General features: G+C 40.4%; 1 protein-coding gene across 8 annotated transcripts; it reads right to left on the bottom strand.

Moving 5' to 3' along the window:
* Nucleotides 1-9,366: 9,366 nt before the first annotated feature.
* Nucleotides 9,367-13,992, bottom strand: LOC137820913 (uncharacterized). 8 transcript variants are annotated; one of them, XM_068625245.2, is made up of 6 exons: nucleotides 11,668-13,967; nucleotides 11,041-11,091; nucleotides 10,599-10,674; nucleotides 10,313-10,367; nucleotides 9,985-10,210; nucleotides 9,367-9,682 (listed from the first exon to the last, which is right to left on the bottom strand). In XM_068625245.2, the coding sequence occupies exon 1, from the start codon at nucleotides 13,396-13,398 to the stop codon at nucleotides 11,842-11,844; it is 1,557 nt and encodes a 518-aa protein (XP_068481346.2). In that variant the 5' UTR covers nucleotides 13,399-13,967; the 3' UTR covers nucleotides 9,367-9,682; nucleotides 9,985-10,210; nucleotides 10,313-10,367; nucleotides 10,599-10,674; nucleotides 11,041-11,091; nucleotides 11,668-11,841. The 8 variants fall into 8 exon arrangements, with proteins under 8 accessions (XP_068481346.2, XP_068481348.2, XP_068481350.2 ...); XM_068625247.2 differs by having other exon boundaries at nucleotides 11,041-11,349; nucleotides 11,668-13,943; XM_068625249.2 differs by having other exon boundaries at nucleotides 10,313-10,383; nucleotides 11,668-13,943.
* Nucleotides 13,993-19,461: the final 5,469 nt, after the last annotated feature.

Genomic DNA, 19,461 nt, shown 5'->3' with positions numbered 1-19,461 from the left:
TGCGCGTGCAGTACCTCGTCTTGTGGTGGCCATTTTCACGGTCTCCTCAAACCTCCTCCAACGTTACTGTGACTTGATAGATCTTCTCAAACTTGCGATGGGACTGATGTTTAATATCGGCCCCACGGTGGGCGCCAAATCTTCCGTCCGGTTGACCTGGGACGTCTTCGTGCGCGACCTCAACCGTCAACTAGGGACTCCTTCCCACTGGTTACTTGTGGATTCCTGCAAAGAAGGACAAAAGGGCGCCCTAGCGGCCGTTTGCACTCCGACGCTCAAGTCAGCCAGCAAGAAACACCAAAAACTATGCACCTCCGTATCGGAGCACCGCGTATGGCACTCTGAAGGTGGTAAAAAGGAAACTGTGTCTAGTGTCTATTTCTCCTTCTAGCAAAGATCTTTCCCTAGTCCCTTGTGCGTAACCTCAAGGCTCGAGCAAGCAACTAGAGAGTTTCTGGGAAATTTGCCAAAAGTTCAAACCCCCTTTCCAACATTCGAAGCGCTATTTAAGCTACCCCCGCATTCAAAGCACCTTAAAGCGCATTTAATTATAAAACGTAGCGCATTTAATTATAAAACGCAGCGCATTTAAGACGTTAAAAATGCTTGGGAGCCTTTATAGTACCTTAAGTGCTCGAAACGGAAACTGTATTAAATGACTTCAATTACCTGGCACCTGGCTAAATGGCGTTTCTATTCTGACTTAGCTGCTGTACACGTGGAGGGCCTCTCAGCGCCATGACCCCATCTGGGGGCGTTTCTTCGTGTGAGTCCTCCTGCTTGGGAGTGCTACTGCGCAAGGGGTGACTTTTTGGGTGCCAACTCACGCCCCCAATCATCTAGTCACTCACTTTGAGAGCATATATGCCTTCCTCTCGTACCCTGCACCTGGCTACCCTGGGCGTAACCCTCCTCTTGAGTCGTATCTGTCCCAAAGGCGTCTCTGGGGCGGCAGGGGTACTTCACGAGTCAGGCTGCCCTACACTGGTGCTATCACTATGGCCTTGAAGCCACCTTTCTCTTCACTTTATTACTACCCCGAATTATCGGGACCTGAGGCCTTCCCACGGCGTCGCTCCCTCCATGGTCTTTCCTACCCATGGGTATCGGGGAGGCACACTGTGATTGCCTTGCTTTAGTGATATTTGCTCTTGGCGACGCCCTGGTTGGGCGACGCCTTAACTAGGCGACGCCTTGACCTTGGCGACGCTTCCTCTTGGCGACGCTGGCACTTGGCGTCTCTTCACCTAGGCGACGCCTTATGTTGACTTTGACTCTAGACGTTGACTTTGACCTTGACTTTGTCAACGCCCAGATACGGGACGGTACATTAGGGAAGTCAAAGAAGGTAGTCTTCCAGGTAAGGGAGGTGAGTCACAGTGGACTACTTAAATACCAAGCCTTGCCTTAGCCAAAGACTATCCTTTAATTCCTTCACACAAAGTTTTCTCTTGGTAAACCACTTAAAACACAATTAAGTTGGAGAAATCAAAATTTTAATGCAAGAAAACAATGCAAACTAACTAATTAACCAAGCAAAATTTAACAAAGCTTTAAGCAATACAAGACAATTAAAAAAAAAGTAACTATCTAAAGCAAAGAGATGCAATTAAAACAATTAACAATTGCTAAACTAGATAGTTCTACACTAGTCGGCCCTAGGTGAGGCTTCTTGGACACTTGGAGCCCTTGAAGACACACTCACCGTCTAATCACGTAATTAAACAAGTAATTAACAAAAGTTAAGTTGCAAAGGAAATAAAGGAAACTCCCTTTGTTGATCTTTTTTTGCTATTGGCACTTCCTTGGTTGTCTTTTCTTTGTTGGGCCTTCCAATGTTTGTGGTGTTTTTGGTAGGTATTTGTTTTCTGCCCTTGCCTTTGTTCCTCTTAGAATTAGGGAATTAATTCTCCAATCCAGCACCTATCAAGCAAACTAGACCTCACTCAAGTCAAATTTCCACTCAAATAAGCACCAATTGAGAATCAATCCACCACCAAATTTAGAGGCCAAAGAATTAAAGCAAGAAACAAATTAATTGGAAAAACAGTACCACACAAATGGAATTAAAATGTGACAACTAGAAAGAGTTCCAAAGAAATGTTAGACAAGCAAATAAAGGTAATCAAAGAAAGGTAGGCACACAAAATGGATCCTACGAATAGCACTAGAATTGATTTCAAAATCAAAAACAGCACCACTGAAAAATTGTTGTGGGCTAGAGAACGTGATTTTCCCCGATTTATGCTGAGCTGTCCTTTTAAGATTTGCTTCTAAAAATTTATATGCCAATAATTCAAGATCTTAACTAAATTCTGGCGTTGGTTTCACTCCAAACGCATGAACCATTTTTTTTAATAAATTATCTAAAATCAGTGTTCAGTTACGCCAACTGTAGCGCCAGATTTGCACACTGTTTTTATAATATTTATCATTTTTTTTTCTATTGACTCTTTTGAACTGATTCTTTTTTTGTCTTTTCTGTAACACCTCAATATTGCAAAATCCAGAGGATCAGAAATTTTCTATGTGGGAAAATAATTTTCTTAAGCAAAACAGCCAGCACATAGTTATGCAAAACAGGGGATTCTGTAAAATCTGGAAAAAACAGCAAGATACCAAAAGAAAAACACAATGGAATTGGTGAAAAGGAATTTGTGTAGATCTAAACACAAATATGAACTCAAGCTAAAAATAAAAGGCACCAAAGGATCAAAAACACCGCAGATTCAAAACAAACATTTAGACCAAAATCAAGAAACAAATAAGCCAAACAAAGTACTACTATGATTTGATGACATTTTGGAAAAACATGACTAGACAAAACACATATAGATTCAGAAATTAAAAGACTCAAAGAGCATAAAATGAACCAAATAAAATTGCAATAAGGACTCAAATACCTAAAATAAAAACAGCAACACAAAGTGTATGGAATCCTACCAAAAATTGCACAAAGATTGCTCAAGAACAGTTGAACAAGATGCACCGATTGGAATTTCCAAACAGCACACCAATTCAAAGCAAAAATTAAAAAATAGCAAGACAATATGGAATGTAAAGAACAACACGGATTAAAGAAGAACTCAAAAAGAAAATGAACAAGAAATACTCATCTTTGAAGAACCTATGCTCATGATACCAAATGATGGCATTCTCAAGGAGCTCTTCTTGGATGTTTGGTAAAATGGTGCGGAAGCTTATGTATGAAATGGGCAAGGTCCTCCTAGGAGTTGTGGTGACCTTGAAGGTGCATGAAGAGTATGAAAGAAGGGAGGTTCGGCCAGTCCTTTGATAGATGGTGAAGGAAGATTAAAACTTAGAAATTAGGTAAGGAGCAAGTATGGCACAAAATGGGCAGCATAACATTACTCAATTTAATCTTGCAAATACAAGTGATAGGCTTCTCCTTTTATAGGCTAAGGAGGCCGTAAATGTTAAGCTAATATAAGATGTAATGCTAGCTAAATGAAATGTAAATGTGAAGCACATGGGCCACATGGAGCACATGGGTGCACATGGCTTCACAAAACCGTCCCTAGATTAGTGAAGGCTTCTAGAAACCTTTAGCTAATCAAGGTTAACTCCTCCTTAATTCTAATGTGCAGAAAAATAAACATTTGTCCACATGGCTATGCTATTTACACCCCAATTAAACCTAAACTACACTTGATGGGCCTTCACGGAATATGTGCTAGTATGCCACTCTCCCATTCATAGCTTTGATCCAAGTCTTCTTGTCCTAGACGCTCCTAACTTGTCCTAGACGCTCCTAGCTTGGTCTTCTTGTCCTAGACGCTCCTAGCTTTATCTTAAATGCTCTTGACTTAGCTCTTGTCTTTCATGGAAGGTTGTGCTTGGCCCTCTTCCATCAAGAAGTCTCGAGATTGGGCAGGACGATTCGCAAAGGACACCCCCCCTCTCTCGAGTGAGAGCGGCGTAATGGAGACAGTGCGGTCCTAAAGGTGAATTCTCCCCGAACCCATGGTGGACAGATAAGGGATGGACACGGATTTCTTCTTGGATCAGGAAACTCAAAGTGGGATAGCGCGAAGTACGCCTCCCTCTCGAGCGAGAACGCCAAGGTGAGGACAGCACAGCTAGCCAACGGCATCAGTAAAGTGTCTCCTTGTTCAATAAGATAGAAGCGAAGCCAGATAAGAGGCCTCTCTCTCCTATGCCTTATGAAGCAGGTTCGAAGAGCGACCACCAGAAGTTCCTTCACCTTTGTGTATGAGGGGAGCTCAGTTACAGATTAGTATGCACACCCCCGCTGCCTAATGAAGAGTGTACGGTAGGGCGGGGGTAGGTAAGCGTGCTACCTAAGGTTCAAGCGTTCGTCAAAGGCATTGTTAGAAGTGTCAGCACGAGGCGCGACAGTTAATGATCGAAGACGAAGAATGCAGGTTAAGGCGAGATAAAAACATAGCATTCAACAGGTCAAGATCAAGAAAACAGTTCAAGCAGTTAAAGGTTTAAAGCAGTTAAAGGGTCAAAGTAGTTAAAGGGTCAAAGCAGTTAAAAGCAAAGGGATAATTTATAAATGCAAAGATATTGTTCATCAGTGACACAAGTTAAGCAGGAGGAGCCCTAGGCACAACTTGCCCAACTACGACATAGTTCGATGTCGCGAAGGGTGAGGTGTCCATCTCAGGATGCACGCAGGCAACCTGAGAAAGGGCGTCCTCGAACCCTACCACGTAGGCATCGGCAGCGTCTTCAATGAGTTCTGCCTCGGTTTTCTTGAAGGCTTCAGCTTGCTGGGTAAGTTCACCTTCCACCCGACCAAGTTGCACCTCTTGATTGGTGGCCCTCTCCTCAAATTTGGCCATCTTGGCCTTGGTTGCTTCGGCCTCCTCTTCCAGTTCCACCACCCTGGTGTGCAGAGGCAAGACCCTTGACTCAAGATCGGTATACTCTTGACCTTTGTCGAAGAGCCGTTTCTTGATGTCCTTTTTCAGACTGGCGGAGACTGTTCAGTTCTTGCTGAAGTGCAATTTCGCGAGTGGCAAAGACCTGAGCCTGTTGGGCAAGCTCGTCCTTCTTCTTCTCCTTCGTCAGGGCCAGGTCTTCCTTAGCCTTTGCCTCCACCAGGGCCAATTGCTCCTTGGTCCTCACCTCAGTCTTGCTTGCGAGGGCGTTTGATTGGACAAGGAATTCGCCTAGACTGAGGCCTATGCATTCCCTTATCACGTCCTCGTCCAAGTCCTCCACTGCCCCTCTTTGGAAGCTTTTGAGGGCATGCTGAAGGACAGCGGGTAGCTCGGGGGCAGGTGGAGTTTGCTCATTTCCAAGGGCGCTCTCACCACCACCTTTGAGCGCAAGGAGGCCGTGGGGGGAAGAAGCGTTTGGCGGATGGTCCTATGGTGGTAGAGTGGGAGGTCGTCGCCACCACCGCCCTCTGCCTTTTGAAGACGGACCCCTCCGTGGTGTCCTCGTCTTCATCAGATTCAATCGCCACCACGCTCTTGTTTTTCTCAAGAGGGTTCGGTGTGGACGAGGCTCGAGCAGTGGCGAAGGGAATGGCAGCGATGGGAGCAGAGGGGACTGGAGTAGGCGCGGCTTGGGCAGAGTCGATAGAAGCGGAAGGTGCAGAGGCACTCGCATCACTAAGCGCCCCTTGACGTCGGGCAAGCGCATCAGCCAGCCTTGCCCTTTTCTCTTCGTTAAATACCATACCTACACCAAGATAAGAAGACATGAGAAAGCAGCAATTATCATAACACAAGAGGTCAGCAAATACATAAGTATGAAGAAGCATAACACGTAATAACAGGCAAACACAGTGAAGTGAAGAAGGTAGTAGAGACGAACCGATATAGCCCTTGAGGCTTGAGGGGCTGAACTCATGTTTGATCAACTGAGCAGTGTTGAACACCGCCCCTAGACTGACAAGCACTTGGCACACCTCGCGATCGGGAGGGGCCATTTCCTAGAGGGTCTTGGGCTTTTTGAGCTTCAACTCCCAAACCCAATAAAGGGGGAACCCATCCAATAAGGTGGGGTCGTGCTTGGTACAGCACACCCTAAAAAACTTCCCTTTGAAGCCCTTATAGGATTGTTGGAAGAGCGTGAGGAGGACTCTCCCTGCCACGCCACTAAAGTTCACCCAGAGATTCTTCCCGGGGCTCTTAGCTTCAAAGTAATGAAGGAAGACGTCGACGGAGGGAGGGTACCCAAAGTGGTTGCATAGTATAGCAAACGCCCTCATGAAGGCCCAGTTGTTGGGATGCAGCTGGGCGGGGGCCACGTTGATCTCCGTTAGCAACGCCCTCTCGAAGCCAGTGAGTGGGAGACGAAGTTTGATCCGTTTAAAAACGGTAGAGTAAAGGAAGAAGAAGGGTTCCCCTTCGTTGGTACAGTCGTCAGTGCAAACGGGTTCGCCCTTCGCACAGGGACGAACCGAGACGTACGCATCACTCTCCCTCCCAAACACTCGTCCTTTACAGTCGGGGCCCAAGGGTACAGGGCTTTGTAATCTACGTTGGGAGGAGGGTTGAATGTGGTTTTCGTTCGAGCCATCTCGAAGAAAGCTAAAAAAGCAAGAAAAGAAAAGAATAAAATAAGGGTTCAGAAGAAGGTAATGGCGTAAAACCAGAAAAACCCCACACTCGAAGAAAGCCTGAAAACAGAGGAACAGAGAAAAAACCAGAGAAAACCTAAAGTGCATAAATTTAAACAGTCCCAGACAGTTATCAAGCAGCGAAATCGAAAGACAAGGGCGATGATGTAAAAAGGTCTTACCTTTTGATCGAAGGGGAGTGAAAGTTATGGTTTTTGCAGAGTGAAAGTGAGAGTGTTCAAAGAAGAAGATGAAACGTGCAAAGAAGTTTCTGAGAGTGATGGAACAATGATCAAAGCGCGCGTTTTTGAATGCTCAACGTAAACAAAGAAGCGCAAGCGGCGTTACGTCCTGGTCGTTGATCAAGACACGTGTGCGCAGATTAAAACGGGCACAGAGAAGCGTCACTTTGGCGCACTGTTCACGTCCTGTCACATAGAGCCACGTAGGTTGCCAGGTCGAGGACTTAGTCTTTTCGTTGAACAAGTTACAACTCGAGATTTGGGGGCTTATGTACCTACCAGTCCTCGGACGTCGTTGACCGCTGGTAATGGTGGGGCTGGTAATCATTGACCTGGATGTGCTGATGTGTCCTCGGCAATCTAATGAGGGCGATGTGACATCGGACATCGGTAACTCAAACAGCAGAGCTGGGCCACGAGAGGTGGGTCCTAGACCATACACCAGTTATCAGTAGGGAAAAGCCTAGATCACGAGGGGTCCATGCGTGTGGTGTGAATGACGTGTTCAGGCATAGCACAAGTAAAGGGCCACTGGAAGAGCTAAGGCTCGTGAGGGTTACGTTCCAGGGGTAAGCTGCATGTATGGCACGTGAACAGCTAGGTCACTCCCAGGACGGATAGCCCCAGGGATTAGGTGCACAAGTTGGTACCTAGATGGTCATCCCGTCAGAGGTTGCATTCCAGTGAGGGAGCCTTACGCGCTAGATTGCCCTAAGCGTGGGTGATAATGACGCTAAGGCATGCCCTCAGAAACCCTAAATGCGGTTAGCAGAAACCCTAGAGTATATAAAGGGTAGTATCAAACCTAATACGGTACGCAACATTTATGCGAATACACATACAGATTACACAGAGCTTTACGGCTAAGTGTTTTGGTGTTTCCTAGCCCCAGTACTGACTTGAGCGTCGGAGTGCAAACGGCCTATAGGGCGCCCTTTGTCTTTGCAATTTCAGGTGTTTGATCGTAGAAAAGCACGAACGAAGGCTGAGATTTTTGAGCGTGTGATCGTCGTAGACGTACGAAGGCAATCGATTCAATCGGCACGAACAATATTGAAATTCGCTCACTCGTTTTGGCTACACTGATTTGCAAAGAAATACAGTCAATTCGAGTCATTATTCATTTCCTTTTTCTAAGATATTTTTATTTTTATTGTATTTTAATATTTTTACAAGGTTTAAGCCTTTTCAAATAATAATGAATACATAAAATGAATAACCGTTTAATAATAAACATTATTACTAATAATAAAAAGTATTAATGAAATTAATAGCCGATGATTAATATTAATAAAAAAAATTTAATCCGATCTCTATTTTTTATTTTTTCATTATATTTCTTTGTCATATATACTTTAGAATAATTTTATACTACTCTCTCCAAAATAATTATAACTATATATATATATATATATTACGAGTTCACAACCTCTCCAAATTGACGGATAAGTATTCGCTGATAAAATCCTAATTAATTTTGAATGTATTTTATGAAAAAGCTCTTGATAATAAAATCATAATTAATTTTGGATGTCATTTATGAAAAAAAAAACTCCTTACTTATTTATACTGTAATATATTAGACTTCATCAGTTTTATTCAACTTTTATTGTTTATAGTTTTTTTAATAAGCTCAAACCTTATTATTACGATTTATTACTATTTAATTAATCACATAATTCAAAATTAATTTTGGGCTTTATTTATAATTAGTTTAGGGCAACTTCTTCCGCTCCTCTACAAATTTCTTCTTGCACCCCTCAATTTCGGAAAAGACTGTTTTACCCCCTTTGAAAAATGATTTTCGATTTGTTATTTCCAAAATATATTCGATTTTATTTTTTTCGGAACATGTTTTATGAATTCCAGATTTATAAATCTAGAAATAATAAAAAAGTGTGCTCCAAAATTGAAAATATCCTTTTCTTACGGAACCACTATTCTAGAAACACCTAAAACTGTAAAGAGTAAAATAGGTATTTTTGAAGAGTGTAAGGGTACAGGAAGAAAAGTGTAGGGGTCTAGAAGAAATACCCTTAGTTTAGGCTTTATTAAGACTCAGATTGGGCCTTGCTATTCTGTTTTGGCAAATTCTTCCTACACCCAATAGTTTTGAACCTGTACCCAACATAATTTTAAAATTCCGAAACTACCCTTTATTTCAGAAATGGATCCCAAATTCTGAAAGAAGGGATCCCAAATGTATTTTTATATGTACCTTTTTAAGGGCATTTTCGTCTTTTCGACTAGAATTGGGTGCAGGAAGCACATTGCTTCCGTTTTTATCATTATTATGAAATCTATTTTATGTAACATTCAACTGGTTTTCTAATTGAAGTTGTTTTATTGACTTACGACCATAATACCCAAAAGCCGAATGCTCCAGAAATCACTTGATGGTCTATTGATTTAGATAATGTCATTATTTTATGTCTAACTCGTACAGCTTATTTTACTTCTTCGACGTTAATCGAAATGTTCATGAAGAAATATTTACAACTGTAAAAAAAATCCTAAAATACAGAGTAAAAAAAAGAATAATATAGTAAAATGAAGCCAGGAGAAACGAAAGTGAATTTAAAAATAATATATTTAGTGCGATTTTTTATATCCTAATTCTAATTATACAGCAAGATTGGTCTCGAGAATAAGAGTCTTAAAAATACTCTGAACCATGGCCCACAGTATAATTTAACTTCTAAAGGAGTGCAATTACAACATCTTATATTTTAAATTACTATTTTCTTAACCGCCGCCATAATTAGGTTTGGCTCCGTCTAAAATGTTTTCAGGAGTTTTGATCCTTTTATATCGGCTATAGTACTATTCCTAAATTCAGTTATGGCTAATTCTTCTTGGACCCGAAAAAAGTTGTGACCTGCACCAGAAAAATTGTGAGATGCACCCGATCAGTTTCAAAAACTTACAAAATTGCCCTTAATTCCATAATACAAGAAAAAAATACTGAAAAAAGTAAATCTAGAATAGAGTTTTATGTTCCAGAAAGAAATTACGAAATGAAATTGGAAAATCAAAATCCTGAAAAACAGTTCAAAAATACAAAATACATTTCGGAATTGAAATTTCAAAAAAAAAAACAATCTGGAAAAATATTCCAGAAATGGAATTCTGAAATGTATTTTAAGGGCGTTTTTGTCATTTCACGTAAGTCCCTCTTACCGGCATTTTTGTCGTTTCATTCGTTTCATGTAAACATTGGGTAAAGGTCACAATTCATTGGGTGCAGGAAGTAATTATCTATTATTTAAACATGGTCCAATAAGGACATCAACCCAATAGCACCAAGAAAAGCATCAAGCCAATGCTTGTTCCTCAGTTATGCTTGCATAGCTTTGAAGGGTGACACCTAGGTTCCCATACCACGGGATAGTTTGTCTTCAAAGCACTACAAATGTAAATGATATGTATTTAAGTTACCACAAAAGAAAAACTACCGCATATTTATAAAGAAAATAATTCAACTTATTTTATTTAATTGGTATCTTACACGTTTAAGATCTCGAGATGCATCTCATCACTTTTATCTTGGTACACGTCCTCTTCTTCATATAAGACAATCTAAGTTAGTTTACATGAGAAATATAGAAGAATAAGTATTGATGATCTAGAGATAGTTAAGGTGAAAGATACCCATTAATTGGTAAAATACATCTCATCACATCATATACGTTAACTCTCTCCTCATCTAACTAATAGAAACAGCACAAATTTAAACTTAATGTACCACAACCAACATGCAAGTGATGGATTCATGTAAACGAAAGATAAATTACCTCTTCATCAAATAGAAGTCCAAATTTGTGAACAAACCATTTCTCATTGGTTTGGTGGGCATTCTAGAACATAAGCCTGCACCAAAATTCAGAATTCGTTCATTCTTCATTTAATTTCTAAGAGATAAAATAGCACAAAATATTTTTAAAAAATCCATCCTGATCCGAAAACAAAAGAAACTCAGATAGAACTTTAATGTTATGAAGTTTTCATGCTCCACTTTTACCTATTTTCTATGTATTAGTTCTGCACAAAAATAATGAGCCAAAAAGTGGCAAGTTAAAATCACCTAGAACACATCAAGTGCACTTTGTACCAATTGTGATATCTCAATAAAAGCATCTTGCTGAGAAACTCCATGATTAAATATTTTGTCAAATGCAAACGGGTACCAATTTCCGACATGGCTCAAAACTCAGTAACTCAAGTGGCAAAGCTTACCAGATCTTGCAGAGAGTGATTTTAACCACTAATCCATGTGCAGAAAACCACCTGTATGGAGTCAATACACAGAATTTACTTAAGATCAAGGAGTTTCGAACTGTAGTATAAGAGAATTCCTTGCATTTTGGCCTAAATCTTTCTACACAATGTTCAAGAATTTTGTCATACAACCACTTTCTATCATGCATGTTACCAACTGTTGAGCCTAAGAAGACAAGAATTTCCTTAAGACTTCTTCTCAAATGTTTTGTCTGATCATATCCTCGATAATACTTCTCCCATCTTCGTACAATATAGTTTATTTTACTGTAAAATTCACAAGGAAAAAGAGCTTGACATTTCATTTTATTCAATATACTCTCAAGTAAATGCACTTCCATATGAACAAGAAAATCAATTAACTAGCACTACAGTTTACAAAAGAAGAGACTTGATAAAATCTATTTCATGTAAGAAACAAAATTCAAAATCCAGAGGAAAATGAAAATTCCATGTTTGGGATTTTGACAAGTTTTATGTCGGTTGTCAAAGGCCTAACAAAAGCCTCCTCCTTTAATCCAGCTTCGGACTGGCTGAGACCATGAAAAATGAAAAATCAACTCAACAAAGTTAACTAGAGTATACCTAACTCCGGGTTCCAAAATAACCAAGCTGAAACTTGGGGAGAATGACCATGCAATGTAATACTATCTCCAGAAAAAAAAAAGAGACATTCTGCCTCTGATGATAGCATTACTTTGATCCACAAGCTGGAGACACGTGCACCTAGCACTCAAGGCAAAATGGACCAAGGCCTGTCTACCCACTGGTTTGCACAAGCACTTCAATAACAGGAACATCTGCACGTGTGCTCTCATGATAAGATTTCTTCAACGATGAAGTACTGCAGGGCAGGTTCTGACTAAGAACCTCTTTAACACGGGCGGCTTCACCAGGCATTCCAACCTTCAAAAGACAGGATCTTAAATTATTTACAGTGATTTCATCCGGGGCACAACCGACAGCCAACATCTTATTAAAGATACTAATTGCTTCAGGCATTCTCCCTTTCATACAATGCCCAATAATAAGAATGGTATATGTCAACTTATCAGGCTTGCATCTATTCATTTCCATTTCTGCTACAATTTTATTAGCCTCATCAACATTGCCGGATTTACAATATCCATCAATAACAGGATTATAGATAAATGGTTGTGGAACAATGTAATTCTCATTCAACAGTCCCAAAATGTCACGAGCTTCGTGTAGTCTATTATTATTGCAAAGGCCACTGACAAGAACAGAGTATGTATATAAACTCGCACAAATATTTTTGTTGTTCATTGTATGCCACATGTCCATTGCTTGGTGCACCTTCCCAACCCGAAAATACCCATTCATTAGAGAAGTGAAAGTAGCAACATCAGGTGGACAGCCATTAACAAGCATTTTTTCATACATGGCTAGTGCAGAAGCCATGTCACCCAACTTCCCAAATCCATCAATAAGAGCGTTAAAGGTAAACGTATTAGGCACAGTTCCAGATCTAAACATTTCATCAAAAAGCAACGTCCCCTCCTCCATCATACTCAACTTGCAATAACCCCATATTATCGTCGTGTAAGTAACAACATCAGGGCCAAACTCCCCATTCAAACAAACTTCCCTTAGCAAACTTCTAGCTCTATCCACCTCACTAATCCGGCACAAACCATGAATAAGAGTATTATACGTAATTAAATCTGGGAAACAACCAAAACTCCTTAACTCCTCAAGAAGCTTAAAAGCCTCGCTAATTTCCCTGGCCCTGCACAACCCTCGCATTAAAATATTGACTGTGAAGGTCACCGGTTTATACTGCAACCTGATAAGCTCCCTAAACATAAAAACAGCATCAAGTACCTTATTCTGCCTAATCAAAACATTGAATAAGTCATTATACACAGCGGCATTGACTCCAACATTACTATGGCATTGGACATCAGCAAGCAATTCCTTCGAAACATCTAACCTACCAACAACGGCATACGAAGAAACCAAAAATCCTAACAACCAATTATCAGGAATCTGCCCGTCACACCTCATCCAATCATACACCAATTTAGCGGCACTGTGAAGATTCGATCGACAGAGTGACCTCAATATAAGATTGTAAGTCAAATAAGAGTGATTCATGTGCAACTTGTGTCTACTGAATTCGACGAACTTGAAACCCAAATTGGGAATGTGCAACTTATTCACGACCTCGTAAACGAGCAAAGGGGTTAGGTGCTTACTGAAATAGCCCAGGAAAGGGTCCGGCGAGGAAGAGCGAACGAAAACGGTGCACACAATCTTGACGAACCAGGCTTCTGCCATTCTGATCGAACCCATGGGTTCCGAGTCGATAACATCGGTTCTAATTCGCCGCAAGTGCACGCGCTTCGGGCTTTTTCTTCCTTGGGCCCGCCTGGGCTTTGGATCTCTCTATCCACGACGCCACACTTCTAAGCTCGTAACTAGAAAATGCGTGTGACCGAGAATTTAAAAAATTGCCCAAAATATGCTGCAGAGTTACAGACACAGTTCGTGATAAACGTGATTTCTTGTTTGTAAGTGCTTTTGGAAGAACGAGGTGGGAAATGAAGATTGTGCTGTGTCTTCGATCTCGCTCTGGCTACCTGCTTGAACCTGTGTAGTGGATTTTAGTGGTGATTCTCTGGCGTAGCCACTTATTTAAGGGTGGCTCCATTGAGTTGTGATATTTGTGAAGAATGGTGATTGCGTTGGCGAGGAAGATAACGATCCCCCGTGAAGGAAGAAGGTAAAGACCGCGTTTGGTGAAGGCAAAAGGGTTCCCACGGTTCTTTCCGCTTCCCCTGCTTAGGGTTTTAGCATCTTTTACCTCACCTGGGACGCCTACTTTCGTCTCTGAATTTATCTCCTTTTTCTTGAGAAAAATTAAATAGGAGGAAAAAAATGGGAAGCACTAAAATTTTAAATTTGAGCTTTTTAAATGAATGAAGCAGAATAAAAATATTAAATCACATAAAAAAATAAATGAATAAAATCATTCTTTTACTTTATTATTTTTTTTATAGTTTTTTTTTTGTAATTAAAAAAATAAATTAAAAAGTTGTGACATAAATACTTTCCAATATTTCAGACTAAATTGGAGGAAATTTAATTCAAATTGAAACTTTATCACAAACTAAATAAGATAAATATTTGTAGTAATTTTAACGTCTATTAAATTGACAAAATTGATTGGAATTTTTTTTTTTTATAAAAGCTTTCATGTTATACATTATGCAACTTGACATGCTGACATCAAATAACAACAATAATCTGTCATCACATGAAAAAAAGTATTATTAAAAAAAATACAAAAAAAAAATAAAATATGGGGAGGCTAGATCAAAACTCATATGTTAACAAAAATGATACATAGGTAGACTATATGATGGCATTCTCATGGAGCTCTTCTTGGATGTTTGTGAATATGGTGCGGAAGCTATGGTGAAAGTGGGCAAGGTCCTCCTAGGAGTTGTGGTAACCTTGAAGGTGCATGAAGTGTATGGAAAAAGGGAGGTTCGGCCAGCCCTCTTGGTAAATGGTGAAGAGAAGATTAGGTCCTAGAAACTAGGCAAAGGCAATGTATGGCACTAAATTGGCAGCATAACATTACTCTCATTAATCTTGCAAATACAAGTGATGGGCTTCTCCTTTTATAAGCTAAGGAGGCCGTAAATGTTAAGCTAAGAGAAGATGAAATGCAAGCAAAATGAAATGGAAATGTGGAGGCACATGGCACATGGAGCACATGGCCGTTCCTAGTGGAGATTCTTCTAGAAAACGTGAGCTAGCTAGGTTAAAATCAAAATGAGACAAGTTTATGCTTTCTAACACTACACTAACTACTAAGCCACCCCTAATGGGCCTCCATGTAGCATGTACAAGTTCTTCTCCCTCCCATCCGTTGCTTGACCCAATTGTGCGTGAAGATGCTTGGTCATGGACCTAGTGATAGGTCCTAGACAGTCTAGGCTTCCTCCTAGACGCTCCTTTTGTAGCCGCCCCTCATCTTGTGCTAGACGCTCCCCTCTTGAGTCTAGACGCTCCCCACATGGCTCTAGACGGTCTAGTCTTGGATCTTGGCTTCCATGGTGTGGTGAGCTTGGCCCTCCTCCATCATCCCCTCCCCCTTGGAAAGGATTTGTCCTTAAATCCAGCTCGTCCTCGTCGTCATTGGTACCTACAAATGGAGAAAGATCAATTACATTAAAAGTATCATGTACTCCATATTCAAGAGCTAGGTCCAATTTGTATGCATTGTTATTGACTCTCTTGAGGATTTGAAAGGGTCCATCACCTCGGGGACTTAGTTTGGACTTCCTTTGAGTTGGAAATCGATCTTTGCGAAGGTGAAGCAAAACTAAGTCTCCTTCTTCAAAAATTATTTCTTTCTTCCCTTTATTGTTGTATTTTATGTACTTCTCATTTTGTTGTTGTATTTGGATTTTAATCTTCTCATGCATTTTCTTCACGAAATCGGCTTTGATTACTCCTTCCTTATGCACAAATTCTTGTGGATTAGGAAGAGGTAACAAATCCATAGGTGTGAGAGGATTAAATCCATATACTACTTCAAAAGGAGAAGCATTAATAGTCTTGTGGACTACTCGATTGTAAGCAAACTCAATGTGGGGAAGATACTCATCCCAAGATTTATGGTTTCCCTTCATGATAGCCTAAGCATAGTCCCAAGAGATCGGTTGACTACTTCAGTTTGGCCATCCGTTTGAGGATGACAAGAAGTTGAAAATTGTAGTCTTGTTCCAAGTTTGCCCCAAAGAGTTTTCCAAAAGTGGCTTATGAACTTGGGATCTCTATCGGATACTATACTTCTAGGGAGACCATGAAGTCTCACCACTTCTCTAAAGAAGAGTCTAGAAATATTTTGAGCATCATCTACTTTGTGGCAAGGAATAAAATGGGACATTTTGCTAAAACGGTCCACTACCACAAAGATAGAATCATGGCCTCTTGCAGTCCTAGGGAGTCCTAAAATGAAGTCCATGCTAATGTCTTCCCAAGGAGCATTTGCAATCGGCAAGGGAGTGTAGAGTCCATGAGGCATTGTTCTAGACTTGGCTTTTAAACATGATATGCATCTAGAACAATGTCTTTGGACATCTTTTCTCATGTGTGGCCAACAAAATTTTGCTTTCAAAATGTCTAGAGTCTTATCAACTCCAAAATGGCCCATGAGTTCCCCCTCATGTGATTCCTTGACAAGGAGTTTCCTATGTGTGCCTTGGGAAATGCAAAGTTTTCCTTCTTTAAAAAGATACCCCTCGGTCACATAGTAACCTTTTTGCGCCCTATGTTGACATTGGGCATAGATGGATGAAAGTTTTTGATCCTCTTGGTAAAGCTCTCTTATGTGATCAAATCCAAGAATTTGGGCATCCAATTTTGAAAAGAGTGTATGCCGCCTTGAAAGAGCATCGGCCACTATATTGGTGCTTCCTTTCTTGTATTTGATTACATAAGGAAATTGTTCTAGAAACTCCATCCATTTAGCATGTCTCTTGTTGAGCTTGTGTTGGCCCTTTAAATATTTTTAAAGACTCGTGATCACTATGGATGACAAATTCTTTGGACACAAGGTAGTGTTCCCAAGTCTTTAGGGCTCGCACAAGAGCATAGAGCTCTTTGTCATAGGTGGGATAGTTGAGGGTGGCACCATGGAGTTTTTCACTAAAATATGCAATGGGGTGTCCACCTTGCAACAATACCGCACCTATGCCTACTCCCGATGCATCACATTTTATCTCAAAAGTTTTGGAAAAATTTGGAAGAGCTAGAATTGGTGCATTGGTGAGTTGAGCCTTTAGCCTTTGGAAGGCTTGCTCATGCTTATCATTCCAACAAAATGCAACATCTTTTTTTACAAGTTCATTCAAAGGAGAAGCTAGGCTTGAAAAATTAGGTACAAACCTTCTATAGAAGCTAGCTAACCCATGAAAACTCCTTACATCACTTACATTTTGTGGAGTGGGCCACTCTTGGATGGCTTTGATTTTCTCGGGGTCAACATGCACCCCCCTTTGGTTAACTATGAAACCTAAGAAAACTACACTATCTACACAAAAGGTGCACTTATCCCTATTGGCAAAAAGACTATTTTTCCTAAGCACTAGAAGAACTTCCCTAAGGTGACTTAGATGGTCTTCTAGGGTTTTACTATATACTAGGATATCATCAAAATAAACTACTACATATTTACCTATGCAATCTCTCAAGGTATGATTCATGAGCCTCATGAATGTACTAGGGGCATTAGTGAGCCCAAAGGGCATCACCAACCACTCATATAATCCAAATTTGGTCTTAAAAGCGGTTTTCCATTCATCACCCTCTTTGATTCTAATTTAGTGATATCCACTTTTAAGGTCAATTTTAGAGAATATGGTTGACCCATGTAGTTCATCAAGCATGTCATCAAGCCTTGGGATTGGATGCCTATTGATGGAGATCAAGCTCAAGAGGACATGGAGGTCAATCATCAAGAGCAAGAAGAGGTTGAGGCTCAAGTGGAGGACGCCCATGGAGGTCAAAGCCCACCTCAAAGGCTTACAAGAAGCATGTTCAAAGCTTTAGGAGCTAAGGGACGTTTATTTTCTCTTTTTGTAATTTCTTTTTGTGAAGGTGCTTAAGAGGGAAACATTAGAAACCTCTTTTGTTAAAGCATCTTTAGGTCCTTGGTTAGGAGTATTAGGGGGGGTGCGTTAGTAGATAGGTGTAGGAGTAACTAGGGAGGTGCCAAAGTGAGAAAGAAGGTCACACCTTCTTCATGATCATAGTTGGCGCCGATTGCTTTTGAATTTAGGGGGGAATTTTGAATTCATTTAGCTTTGCATTTCAGCACCTCTAGGCTATAAATTAAGGTGCTGCCCTTGTACATTTCAGATTTGAATTTTAATTAGAGAAACTATACTCAATTTTTGAGAGAGCATTGAAGAGCTTTGTGCCTTCTTCACTAGTCTTATCTTGATGGTTCAATGGTTACCTCAAGTGGCGGCTTGCACACTTATCTTGGAGTCTCCATCCTCCTAGTGGCGTGATCATCCAACCATTCCTCCATCTTCATGAGCTCTCTCTTCTCCTTCCTTCCTTCTCTTTATTTGTTCATGTCTTAGCTTGCTTCTTTTGAAATTCTGTTCGGTATTTTCAGCTTCCTTTTAGTTTTGCTTCGGTGCTTATGTTTCTTTGTTGTTCTTCATCTTTCCTTCGGTGCAATTTAGTTTTTGTGTTATTTAATCGGTTCCTTTGCCTTTTCTTTCAATTCAATCGGTTCAATTTGACAATATGTGGAACTTCCATATGAGTTTGGGTTTTGGTACTAGTTTTGGTGAGTTCTTGTTCATAGAACATTGATCCAATTCTATGATAAAGTGCCTATCTCATATCCAACTCAAGATGATTCCTAAGAATGTCAAGAATCATTCTAATTGTGCTAGTGGAATCACATCACCTATACTTGATGGTGATGTTGTTGATTGCTCGACAATCACAACACATGCGCCATTTTCCATCTTTTTTGGGCACCAACAAGACAAGTACAGCACAAAGGCTTAGGCTCTTTTGAACCCAACCCTTCTCCAACAAGTCTTGAACTTGTGACTCTATCTCCTTGGTTTCCTCAGGGTTTGTTCAATAAGCGGGCCTATTTGGTAGGCTTGCCCCCGGAATGAAGTCAATTTGATGTTCTATACCTCTAATGGGAGGGAGTCCAATGGGTCCCTCATTAGAGAATATATCTTCAAATTCACTTAAAAGTTTTTCTATTTGAGGAGGTAGACTCATGAGTTCATTACTTGTGGCAGTGCATGTAAGAGTTCCTTTACAAAAGACTAGGCTTGGTTGTTCAACAAGAAGCAAATTCTCCAAAACGTTTTCAAAAGGCTTTTCTTGTTGAGCAACCTTGTGGGAAGGAACACTCTTCTCCCACGCCTTCCTATCCCTAAGGATTTTCTCTTTTTCTAGCACTCTTTTTTTTTTCCTCATCCCTCTTATGTTTCATTTGTATTTGGTCTTTCACCACTTGAGAATGTGGTAAAGGACTAAGTACAAATTTCTTATGCTTGTGGGTGAAGGAAATCTCGTTAGTGAGACCATCATGCAAGGTTTTCTTGTCAAATTGCCATGGTCTCCCTAATAAGATGTGGCAAGCTTCCATAGGCATTACATCACATAAAACTTTGTCTTTGTAGTTCCCTATGGAAAACTTGATTTCCACTTGCTTATCTACACTTAGTTCCCCATTTTCATTAATCCATTGTAGTTTGTAAGGTTTTGGGTGAGGAACTACTTGTAGATTAAGCTTATCAACCATTCTAGCACTAAAACAATTACAACTAGATCCACTATCCACAATGAGGGAACATATAT

Source organism: Phaseolus vulgaris, chromosome 9 (assembly GCF_051622355.1).
Source record: "Phaseolus vulgaris cultivar YP4 chromosome 9, ASM5162235v1, whole genome shotgun sequence".
NCBI classification, from domain to species: Eukaryota; Viridiplantae; Streptophyta; class Magnoliopsida; order Fabales; family Fabaceae; genus Phaseolus; species Phaseolus vulgaris.
This window is presented reverse-complemented; position numbering and strand designations above follow the sequence as displayed.

Coding starts and splice junctions, on each gene's coding strand:
- LOC137820913 (XM_068625244.2), bottom strand. CDS start 13,398: ATGGGTTCGATCAGAATGGCAGAAGCCTGGTTCGTCAAGATTGTGTGC.